The following is a 12,937-nucleotide window of genomic DNA, read 5'->3' as shown; positions in this document are numbered from 1 at the left end:
TAGTTGCAATAAAGGTGGTGAGCTGGCAGAATCATGACCACACTGGACATAATCCTTAGCAGCATTTCTTCTGACTTTATGTTCTGAATTCAAACGGCACTGGCGTCGACTTTTCCTTTCATCCTTTCAGGGTCGATAAAATAAGTACCTGACAGGTACTTATTTTATTGACTTACTCCCCACCCAATCAACTTACCCCTCACCAAAAAAAGAAAAAAAATTGTGGGCCTCATGTTGGAATTTGGAACCAATAAATAATAATTCTGTATCAACAACTGATGACACACAATGATACAGAAATGCATGCATCCTATGGTCTGATGATGTCATTCATAGCTCAAAGGTATGTTTTCCACAAATATAGTCTATAAAAAGAATTTTTTCCCTTGAGGCAATTTCTGCAGCATATATCTTTCCATGTTCAAGTGTTCATGAATATATTAAAGACGATTGTACACAACTACATACACAACTATGTGAACTGACTGTTGTCTTTGAAAGTTCATTTAAAAAACCCATAAAACATGTATTTATCATTGGATTCTATACAGGTTGACAAAACAATTTTAATGTGATATCTACATTTAAAGCATAAATTTAGAAGCATTGAAAAATATGTTCTCTATATGATGGCATAAAAGACAAATGGGCATGTTTGATGTACCCCAATTTCAGCAGCACATATTCAGGAAAAAAATGTCTTTAGTGCATAAAAGCTTATGGAAGGCCTAACTTCATACAAACAAACAGGGGAGATTTTTTGAGACATTTAATAAAAAAAAAAGTATGTGTTATAAACCAGCAAATATGTTATAATCCAGTAAATAAATCTTCTGTAAATGATGTATTTTGAATATCCATCCAGAGATAAATAAGCAGCTGGATTGTTATTTGAGATACATCATATGTAGAAGGTTTTAATGTAGTGGTTCTCAACCATTTTTTGACAATGGATACCTTTGATTCTTAGCTCCATGCCCCTGCATTTTGTCATAGAGTGAGGAGAACTGTTGCTATAATTTTGGTTGCCTGAAGTAAATCATTTATTATGTGGAAACTATAAAAAGGCAAAGATCTGAAACTTTAAATTTATTCACTGCTTATCATGAATCAGCTTACACCATAGCAGAATATATGCTACTAACCTGAGGTAGATGGGGATCTGTTGAGGTACCTGTTGAAAATTTGGGCATATTTTCCATATAAGAAGATTGCATGGCTAGTGTCTCTCTCAAAGAGTTAACTTCATCACGGAGTCTGTTCACTTCTGCATCATAAGATGACCCTCCTGGAAGAAAGAAAAAGATTCCTAAATCTTCCTTTACTGAAAATGTTAGGATCCTTAGTTTAAGGTCAGAATTAGGATGCAAAAAGATTGGTTAATTTAAATGTGAGCTACATAGGTTACATAGGTGTAACATGGCTACATGGTTAAGAAGCTTGCTTTCCAGCAATGTGGTGCTAGGTTCAGTCCCACTGCACACTACCATGGTCAAGTGCCTTCTATTATAACTCCAGGCTAGCCAAAGCTTTGTAAGTGCATTTGGTCAATGGAAACTAAAAGAAGCACACACACACACACACACGCACGCACACATGCGAGCGCGCGCGCACACACACACACACACAGAGTTGTGGAACATGACTGTCACTACATAAGTCTGATGATTGCATGAAAGCACTGGTTTATTTCAGTATTGTAAAAATTGTAAATAATAAAATGTGAAAATCAGATTAAGTTGGAACTTCATTGATTAATACATTCTTCTGTACACAATCATACAAACATTCATGAGCCAAAGGCTTATAAGAACAGCTTCTCAGATTCTGCAGTGTATATAGTCCTTCCTTTGATGGGACACTGGTCTGTAACAGGATTACTCATGTTTGCCAACTGAATGAACTGGAGCAACATGAAATGAAGTGTGTTGCTCAAGAATACAGTGCTTATATATTTATATGCACATATATATGTATGTGTGTTTGTACATAGATGCTTGCATACATACATACACACACACATGCACATGTGTACATATATATATACATACTTAAATACACACACACATGCGTACATACATATATACATTCACACACACACATACGCTCACATTCACACACACACATATGCTCACACTCACACACACACACACACACACACAGATGCTCAAACTCACACACACATACGTACATACATATATACATATACACACATACACTCACACATACATACATACATACATACATACATACATACATACATACATACATACGTACATATTGGGCAGAATGAACTTTTTCATACTTGCGTCTGGGTTTTGGCCGTAAAGTTGATCCAAGGCACCATTCAAGTTACTGATCTCATCTCGCTGTTGTTCCAGAATGTTATACAGATGGCTCAGTTCTTCTTCTTGACCAGCTGAAGGATTCCAAAAAGAAAAACAAATGGGTAGTCAGTTTTGGCAACTTCCTTCAGAAGAGGTGAACGCAGAATTAGTTGTTTAATACACTGACCACATGAAAGTATTGCGGCTTGATTGTGGTGTCTGACCAGTTACCTAGCGGTTAGGTTTCAAATCACCACCACACCTTTGGTTTTGTAAAGGTAGAGACACAGTGCTTAAATATATTTTTAGCTATGCAATTCCTGAGAAAAGGTGGGGACAATCATTGTTGGAAACACTTTTGATTATAGATCAGCTCTTACTGAGTTGACCAAATAGCATGGTGAGGAATAAACAACAACAACAGCAGCAGTAACAATATCAACAAAAAAAAGCATTAGTAAATAGCTTAAAATTCATTTATACACTGACCAATCATTTGTTCTGACATGTTAGCATTTTCCAGTTCTGACTGCAATTGTTTCTGGCGTTCATCAAGTAGTTTCTGGAGGTCATCAGCAGTTCTCCTGGCATTGTCCAGATCTTGAGAAATCACTTGGATACAAGCCTGTTGTTGTGCCTGGAGTGGGAGAAGAACATAATAGAGAGTATTCTAATTAGTGTTATGTTGATTTGATATCAAATAACTGTTTCTAATTTTGGTACAAGGACAGGAGTTTTTAGGGGAGTAGAGTGGAAGGGTGAGACAATAGCATTAACGTCCAATACTTAACACTGAAAGGGTGAAAGATAGATATGGCCTCAGCAGAAATTGAACCACCAGATTGTAAATATCACAAAATACTTGAAGTACTACAGCCATGAACTGACCCTAACCCACTACTCCCAAAGGATAAATGACAACTAATTCTGACCCTGGTAATATTTGATCTCAATATGGGGATATAATTGAGATAGTGAGCTGGCAGAATTGCCAGCATGCCAGGCAAAATACATCAATGACAATACAAAAGTGATAAGACTTGGGAGAAGATGGCTTTTTCTCAAGGTGGGATATTGAGGGAGAGATGAAAAAGCAGGGATCCAACTGAAAAGACAACCCAGAGTCAAGAACAGTGAAGAAATGTCATTGATGACCATTCCATAGAGTGTAGAATACCTATGCACAATGATGGCTAAACTGTACATACTGTAGAGTGTGTAGAATGCCTGTACATCATGATAACTAAATTGTGAATACCACACCATTTGTAGAATGCTTATATCATAGGTGTTAAGACCATATGAAGGCGGCACATGATTCAGTGGTTAGAGCGTTGGGCTCACAATCATGAGGTAATGAGTTCGATTCCTGGACTGGGCTGTGTGTTGTGTTCTTGAGCAAGACACTTTATTTCACGTTGCTCCAGTTCACTCAGCTGTAGAAATGAGTTGTGATGTCACTGGTACCAAGCTGTATCAGCCTTTGCCTTTGCTTTGGATAACATTGATGGCATGGAGAAGAGAGGCTGGTCTTCCATAAACAACCTTGGCTGGACTCGTGACTTGAAGGGGAACTGTCTTGGTGCAAACCCATGGTCATTCATGACAGAAGGGAGTCTTTACCCTTTACCCTATGTACATATAATGGTGTGGAGAGGGAGGCTGGTATGCATGGGCAACTGCTGGTCTTCCATAAACAACTTTGCCTAGTCTCATTTCTAGGAGGGGAAATTTCTAGGTGCAATCCCATGGTTATTCATGACTGAAGGAGCTCTTTACTTTTTAAGACTATTTACTCTACTTACTTTATGCAGATTGTTTTCCAAATGTTTCCCTTTTAATTCTTCAGAATATTGTTGTTGTTGTTGTTTGGCTTGAGATTCCCAGTGTGCAGCATGGGCTTCTGTGGCAGCGAGCTAGGGCAGGGAAAACAAGGATTGTCAAGAGGATCTTGAAAGTGTTATATACATTATACATGATGCATGCTTTGTTCACACACACACACACACACACACACACACATGTATGTATATATATTTCTTTATTGCCCACAAGGGGCTAAACATAGAGGGGACAAACAAGGACAGACAAAGGGATTAAGTCGATGACATCGATCCCAGTGCATAACTGGTCCTTAATTTATCGACCCCGAAAGGACGAAAGGCAAAGTCGACCTCGGCGGAATTTGAATTCACAACATAACGGCAGACGAAATACGGCTACGCATTTCGCCCAGCATGCTAACGTTTCTGCCAGCTCGCCGTGTATATATACATGTATGTATATATATTTATATCATATGAAATTAATAGATAACTTGGGAACAGGAATTATGCATTCAACTTCAGGCATAGACATGGTTGTGTGGTTAAAAAGCTTGCTTCCCAACCACTTGATCTTAGGTTCAGTCCCACTGTGTGAAACCTTTTACTATAGCCTTGGGGCTGACCAAATGCCTTGTGAGTGAATTTGGTAGCTGGAAACTGTGTGGAAGCTCACCACATACACACGTGTGAGTGTGTGTGTGTATGTGTAAGTACTGGTGATGATGCCACATAAAAAGCACCCAGTACAATGTGTAAAATGGTTGGTGTTAAGAAGGGCATCCAACTGCAGAAACCAACCCAAAACAAACTATGGAACCTGGTGTGACCCCTGACCTTGCCAGCTCCAGTCAAGCCTGCAATCCATACCAACAGGGAAAATGGACGTTAAATGATGATGATGATGATGATGATATTGTATGTGTGTGTGTGTTTATGTTTATGTTTGGCCTCACCACTGCTTGACTACCATTGTTGATTTGTTTACATCCCCATAACTTAGCAGTTTGGCAAAAGAGACCAGACTTGCAAAAAAACATAAGTATTGAGGTCAAGTTATTCAAGTAAAAACTCTTCAGTGCTGTATCTCAGAAATGGCTGCAATCCAATGACTGAAACAAGTAAAAGATAAAAGGTAAAATGGAATAAATTATTTTTCTGTGAGAAAAAAGAGTAGGAGGAAAAAATCCTTTCTGGAATCTATTAGAGATTTTCTTCTTCCTCACAGATAACAAATTGATTCCAGATTGTAAAATTTTTGTAATTTGTTACTATGCAATTAAGACTAATTAAAAACATCAGCAAATCTATGAAATATTGCACTGTACTTTAAATTTCCATTCAGCTTGGTTTTATTGCCAAGCATGAAAAAGGATGTTGAGGAAGATGGAGGAGGTGGTGGTGGTGGTGGTGGAGATAGCAAGGATGGTGGTGATGTTGTCAGTGCTGGTTGAGATGCTGGTGTGGTAATGGTTGAGGTTGAAATAATCAAGGTGGTAATGGTGATGGTCATGATTGTACTGATGGTAATGATGGTGACAAAAATGACGATGCTAATTGTAACGACAATGATGATGATGATTGTGATACACAGCAATAAACTTCAGAAACTTCAATAAACCATTTACAAGTAGTTCTTGTGTTTCCAAAGTTACAAGCAGGTGACATTAAATTATGAAGTAAAACATACACACACACATACATCTATAATAATAAAAAAAAGAAAATGCAAAGATGTTCTATCATCCCCTTGGGGTATTTGAACACTACACCTGCTGTAGACCATAAAAATGTGCTAACCACTGCATCAAAGCAACATCACAATCCTTGATTGCCTTAATGATTATTGCACAGGAAGCAAATATATTTGGTTTCGTGCACATGCACTTGAGACACAGGAAGCAAATTAACTCGTTTTTGATGGTGGGGTACTTTCTGGAATTCTCCACATTTCATATGACGTAGTAAGCACATTATATTTTTACTGGCCCATAGAAAGAGGTTGTGAGAACTGATTTGCATGTTAATAGCATGTTACATCACCAGCAAAAATTTAATCAATACAGTGAGGGTTTAATTAAGTGGCTACAATAACATATTAGTGACCTGGTATAGTATCATATATATATATATATATAATATATATATATACTACATGTGAAGAAGACAGGAAAAAGTTACAACATACCTGTTGAATATACTCCTCTTCCTTACCAAGCATTCGTCTCTTAGATCCACCAGTTCTCTTTGAAGTTCCTCAAACAATCGTTTTTCTTCACTGTTCATGCTTCCTTCACTGTTATCCGGAGACTCGTAGACAACACTTTTACTGAATGCTTTCTGTTTCTCCTAAGCAACACAGATAATAATAATAATAATAATAATAATCATCCTTTCTAATTCTGGCACAAGGCCTGCAATGCTGGGAGAAGAGACTAGTTGATCACATCCACCCAAGTAATTAACTTCTATTTATTTTAAAGATCCTAAAAAGACAAAAGGCAATGTTTGCCTTGGCAGAATTTGAACTCAGAACATAAAGCTTGAACAAATGTCAGTAAGCATTTTTTTCCAATACAATAACAATTCTGACACCACCTCCATTAATAAAAAAAAAGTAACAACAACAACAATAATAATAATGATGATGATGATGATGATGATGATGATGATGATAATAATAATAATAATAATAATAATAATAATAAATGATAATAAAAGACAAAAAAAGAGACCTGCAGTGAGTGAGAAAAATATTGACTTCAAAGGTCAATGCCAGAAACATAATTTCAGCAATAAACTCGCACGCAGTCACAGTCGTTCGTTATGGCACTGGACTCCTGAAGTGGACAGAAGAAGAGCTAAAGGAGATGAACAAGAAGTCAGGAAAGCTCCTAACGATGCATGGAGCCCATCATCCACGTGCAGATACTGATCGGCTATACATGAAGAGAGTAAATGGAGGAAGGGGACTGATAAGTGTAGAAGACTGCGTGTGTATCGAACTCAAGAGCTTAATGAGATACCTAACCCAAAGTAGGGAAACCTTGCTAGTGCCAGTTAGGAATGAGGGAGTATTGAGAGCTGAGAAAATGGGGAAAACAAAGGAAGAAGTACAAAAAGGACATGAAAAAGAATTACGCAAGAAGGGTCAATGCAATTAACTCCAGGTAGCCACAACAGAAGTTGCTGGAAAAAATAGGGGGGATTGGCTGATGAAAGGAACCCTAAAAAGAGAGACTGAAAGTACTATACTGGCATTGCAGGACCAAACTTTGGCTATGAACTCCAGTTTTCATGACACAAAATGTGACATTTTTGCCAGCTGAGTGAACTGGTGTAATGTGGAATAAAGTGAATTGCTCAAGAGAACAATATACTGCCAAGAATTGAACTCAGAACCTTATGATTGTGAAGTGAATGCCCTAACCACTAAGCTAACCCAACTGTTTTAAAAAGTAAGAAGGGTACATTGGATGATGTAGTTTTAGAAAACTACATTAGAAAAAAAAGATTAAATAGTCGAGACTAGAATGCCTTTGATCAAAGATCCACCGAAGCAGAACTAACCTAGGGTTATAGAATAACAACATATCAGATGATAAAGGCATTAGAGGAGATTGGAATTCTCACCAATTTCAGTAGTGTTTCAGCATCGGCCAATTCTTTTTGCAGTTTCTGAAGTTCTTCTTTCAAATCTCTCACTTTTTTCTCACTGGCAATCTTGGCATTTAAGATATCTTCCTGAAAATAAACATCTTTTATGAGATCTGATGGTAAATAATAATAATTTCTTTTATTGGCCACAAGGCCCAAGACGTGGAGGTCAATATTGAAGGATGAGCTACAGCACAAAAAAAAAAAAAATTTACAAAAACAAAAACATAGATATATATGACCCATTGAGATAAGTGAAAATCAAATCAAATCAAAATCAAAATCAAAATCAAACCAAATCAAATCAGATATCAGAAAGCAGAACCAAAATCGAAGTCGATCAACATCAATGGAAATTGCAGCTGTGGTTAAGCGAACCATCCAATCGTGGCCGTTGCCAGCGCCACCCCAACTGGCCTCCGTGCCGGTGGCACGTAAAAGCACCATCCGTTCGTGTCCGTTGCCAGCCTCGCCTGGCCCCCGTGCTGGTGGCATGTAAAAGCACCATCCGTTCGTGGCCGTTTGCCAGCTCCATCTGGCACCTGTGCGGGTGGCACGTAAAAAGCACCCACTACACTCACGGAGTGGTTGGCGTTAGGAAGGGCATCCAGCCATAGAAACACTGCCAGATCAGACTGGGCCTGATGCAGCCTTCTGGCTTCACAGACCCCAGTTGAACCGTCCAACCCATGCTAGCATGGAAAGCGGATGCTAAATGATGATGATGATGATGATGATGATATCTATGTGTGTATGTCTTGGTGTCTGTGTTTGTTCCCACATCATCACTTGACAAACGCTGTTGGTGTGTTACATTTCCATAACTTAGCAGCTTGGCAAAAAGGACTGATAGAATAAGTTCTAGGCTTAAGAAATAAGTCCTGGGCTCGATTTGTTTGACTAAAACTCTTCATGGCTTTGATTGACTAAAAGCCTCCAGCATGGCCACAGTCAAATGACTGAAGAAAGTAAAAGAAAAAAGAATTATTGTTTATATTTTGAATTACATGTATATGGGGGCACCAAATTCTATTAAGTACTTAAAACTTCTATGGGTCTTAATCTGGCCCTGCACATATACATATATGTACAATAAACTTTTTCCAGTTTCCATCTACCAAATCTACTTTCAGGGCTTTCGCCAGCCTGGAGCTATAGTGAAAGACATTTTGCCTGTGGTACTACACAATGGGATTGAACCCAAAATGGTTGGGAAGCAAGCTTCTTAAACACACAACCATACCTGAAGTTAATGCGAGTATTGAGAGCATTAGTATTGTACTCTTTTATCTTCTTAAAATGTTTTCATCTCAAATGATAAACATAAATATATGTTGTTTGCATGTGGATGACATTTTCATTCTTGAAATCATTAATGCAACAGCCTTTTGAATTTTATAGAAATGCTCTTTTGAGATTTCTTACTGTTTTTCTCAGTGTTTTCAATTCGTATAAAACCAAGTACATAAATAGAAGTGTATAAATAAAATGTATTTTGTTTACATTTGACATGCTCAAATATATTTCGTTTACATTTAAAGTGTATGAATATATTTTATTTGCATTTGAAGTGTGTAAATATATCTTGTTTGCATACGAAGTGCATCTTTCAAATCTTTCTCTTATCTTTTACTAGTTTTAGTCATAGGACAGTGGCCATACTAGAGCACAGCCCTGAAGGGTTTAAAAATCAACAAAACTGACCACGACACATGTTTTTAAGTCAAGTACTTATTTCAGTGGTCTCTTTCACTGAATTGATGAAGTTATGGGGAACATAAACAAATCCACATCAGTTGTCAAAGGGGATACAAGCTCAAACACAGATACACGTTGGCTGTGTGGTAAGAAGTTTGCTTCCCAACCACATGGTTCCGGGTTCAGTTCCATTGTGCAGTACCTTGGCTAAGTGTCTTCTACTATAGCCTCAGGCTGACCAAAAGCCTTATGAGTGGGCCTGGTAGATGGAAACTGAAAGAAGCTTGTCATATATATATTTGTGTGTGTGTCTTTGTATCTGTGTTTGTCCCTCACCACTTCTTGACAACCAATGCTGGTGTGGTTACATCTCCTTTGACTTAGCAGTTCAACAAAAGATATCAATAGAATAAGTACCAGGCTTGAGAAAAAAGTACTGGGGGTTGATTCATTCAACTGAAACTTGTAGTTCCTCATATAGACGAGTAGTGAACTACAACTGCCAAAATGTATTCTAATAGAAATAAATGAAACAGATTTAAAAAATGAGGTATCTTTTGACAAGTCACCTGACGAGTCATATCTGCACCTGTGAAGCACCACAACTTGTTTGCACAGCATCTCACCCATTTTCTTTCTATCATATTTTACATATGCAATGTGTGTGCGTGTGTGTGTATTTATATAGGTTTGTATGCATTTATATATATTCCCTGTAACTATTTGTTAATCCAAACCTGTACTTTACCAATGCTTTCGGTGGGGGACAGAAGGAGGTGGGAGAGTGGGCGGGGGTGGGTCAGAAACATCTTGTTTAAGTATTTTGAACTACAATATCAATAGGTAAATTGATGGTCTACACTTCTGCAGGTACATAGAAAATAAAAGAACCATTGAAATTAATACATTGCTCTCAACTCTGACATCTACATCTTCTCCGATATAATCGACCATATCCTCTTCCAAGGTTGTGGTCTTGTGCCTATATTAGAAATCATTATTTCGTTGAATGAGTAAAATGTCAGACCTAACCTCAAGTCATTTTATTGCACCTTTACACTCTAAGCTCAATTCCCACCAGGACTCAACTTTGCCTTTCATCTTTCCTAGACTGATAAATTAATTACTCGTCACTACAGTGGCATTGTTCCTATGTTAGAAAGCATCACTCAGTCAAATCATCTGATATAAAATTTTCAAGAATATGACACAAGAGAGAGAGGTGGGGGAGGGGATAGAGAGAGGGAGACAGAGTGAAGGAAAGAGAGAGAGAAGAGAGAGAGAGAGAGAGAGAAAGAGAAGAGAGCTATCATCCATATAAATAAAAAGTTAAAGAGAATTTCTAATATGTATAACCTAACCAGGAAATGATCCGTTGTAATACTATGGCATTCTAGATAGTATATTTATTAATAACAACCTGTAGCTTTAAGCAGCATTATTAATGGCTGACTCTTGCAATTAATGTAACAACAGCGACGCAAAGGGAATAATTGTCGTTTAGAAAATTGCCAGATAGAACTGTCATTGAGACAAGGCTTTTAAGTGCTTTTCCATTAAATAGTATGCTGTAATATAATATTACTAGCACAGTCAGTATTGTTGCAAAATAATGAGTTTTATCAAAGATGGAAAATGGCCATCCATTCAAAAACAATGGAAGAGACTATTGATAAATTTCTTACCTAAAGACTTTGCACTTTTTATTTAACAGAAAAATATCACAATAGTTCGTAAATATGATGCTCGTTTTTATGTCAATAAAACTGTTAGATTAACTGAAGATTCATGTACCTACAACTTTGTTTCTTCATAACTTTCTGATAAAACATATATATATGCATATATATATATATATATGCATATATATATATATATATATTAGAAGAAATGAGGTACTCAGAAGATCGGATGGTTTATATTTACAGATATTTATTTGTATATTACATTTTTTATATATCATATAACTTAGATCATGTATTAGCGCTTTCTCCCATTCTAGTGGGGTTTTCTGATTTGAAAACCCGACTAGAATGGGAAAAGCGCTAATACATGATCTAAGTTATATGATATATAAAAAATGTAATATACAAATAAATATCTGTAAATATAAACCATCCGATCTTCTGAGTACCTCATTTCTTCTAATAAATAATACCTGTAAATCATCTCCAAACCTTCCAATATATATATATATATATATGTGTGTGTGTGTGTGTGTGTGTGTGTGTGTGTGTACACACATATATGTGTATATGCAAGTGAGTCGAACATGATCTATATAAACCACTTTAAAATGGAAAAGCAATATTTAGGGATTTCTTTCAAAAAGATATACCAATATCCAGGAACGGTCTTGACTTAGAGATGCTAATTCAGAAAACTAAATTCTTGATAAGAAAAATGCGTTGGAGGAAACTTTCATTTCGATAACAGATCCAATAAAAAGAAAATTAATTTAAAAGATTTTAGATTATAAAATGTTAAATCTTATAAACTCTCAGCTTATAACTCACTTCTTGATAGCGTGAAAGAGGATTTATTGAATTTTAATATCGAATATCAAGTTAAAAAATATAAGACGATTTCCAAAAGAATCTCTTCAAAAGAATTTCTCATAGGCATGGTTGGGTGGTTAAGAAACTTGCTTTGCAACGTCAACTCGAGTTCAGTCCCACTGCATGGCACTTAGTCTTCTACTATAGCCTTGAGCTGGCTAATGCCTTGTAAGTGAATTTGGTTCATGCAAACAGTGTGGAAGCTCATCATATATATATCTTTTTCAACTTTTACTTGTTACAGTTATTAGACTATGGCTATGCTGGGGCAATGCATTGGAAAATTTTTTTTAGTCAAATGAATTGACCCCAGTGCCTATTTTTTAAAGCCTGGCACTTACTTTATCAGTTTCTTTTACTGAACTGCTATGTTACAGGGACGTAAACACAGATGCAAAGACACAATGACACACACACACATATATACATATAACAGGCTCTTTTTTGTTGCAGCATGGAAGGTGTTTATAAGCCATTTAAAACACACAAAAACCGTTAGATTTAAATTTAATTTGCCAAAATATTTTCTTTTAGTTTCTGTCTTATTAAATCCACTCACAAGGCTTTGGTCAGCTTGAGGCTACAGCAGAAGATACTTGCCCAAAGGTACCATGCAGTGAGACTGAACCTGGGGCCATGTGGTTGGGAAGCAAGCTTCTTACTGCACAGCTACGCCTGCAGATGTCTATTTATCTATATAATTAATATAGTATATTAATATATATATATATATATATATATATATTATATATATATATATATATATATATATATATATACGCCTGTGTGTGTATCAATATTTAGTAGAAGTAACAGAGTAAATATTGATAAAATATGTTAAATATTAATAAAAAAAATATACATATACTCATAT

At 36.5% G+C, this 12,937-nt stretch overlaps 1 protein-coding gene across 2 annotated transcripts in view; it reads right to left on the bottom strand.

The window, feature by feature from the left end:
• The window catches only part of LOC115222796 (centriolin-like), a 38,994-nt gene extending 32,500 nt beyond the window's left edge, over nucleotides 1-6,494 (bottom strand). For both annotated transcript variants that reach the window (XM_029793099.2, XM_036511832.1), the window contains exons 1-5: nucleotides 6,339-6,494; nucleotides 4,133-4,243; nucleotides 2,817-2,964; nucleotides 2,306-2,419; nucleotides 1,146-1,288 (exon numbers count right to left, since the gene is read on the bottom strand). In XM_029793099.2, the coding sequence (XP_029648959.2) occupies nucleotides 1,146-1,288; nucleotides 2,306-2,419; nucleotides 2,817-2,964; nucleotides 4,133-4,243; nucleotides 6,339-6,371 (549 nt within the window). In that variant the 5' untranslated portion in view covers nucleotides 6,372-6,494. The remainder of the gene's footprint in view (nucleotides 1-1,145; nucleotides 1,289-2,305; nucleotides 2,420-2,816; nucleotides 2,965-4,132; nucleotides 4,244-6,338) is intronic.
• Between the last annotated feature and the right edge of the window lie 6,443 nt (nucleotides 6,495-12,937).

The sequence above is a fragment of the Octopus sinensis genome, linkage group LG21 (assembly GCF_006345805.1).
Source record: "Octopus sinensis linkage group LG21, ASM634580v1, whole genome shotgun sequence".
In the NCBI taxonomy this organism is placed as follows: Eukaryota; Metazoa; Mollusca; class Cephalopoda; order Octopoda; family Octopodidae; genus Octopus; species Octopus sinensis.
The sequence above is the reverse complement of the archived record's forward strand: the minus strand, read 5'-3'. Positions and strand labels throughout refer to the sequence as shown.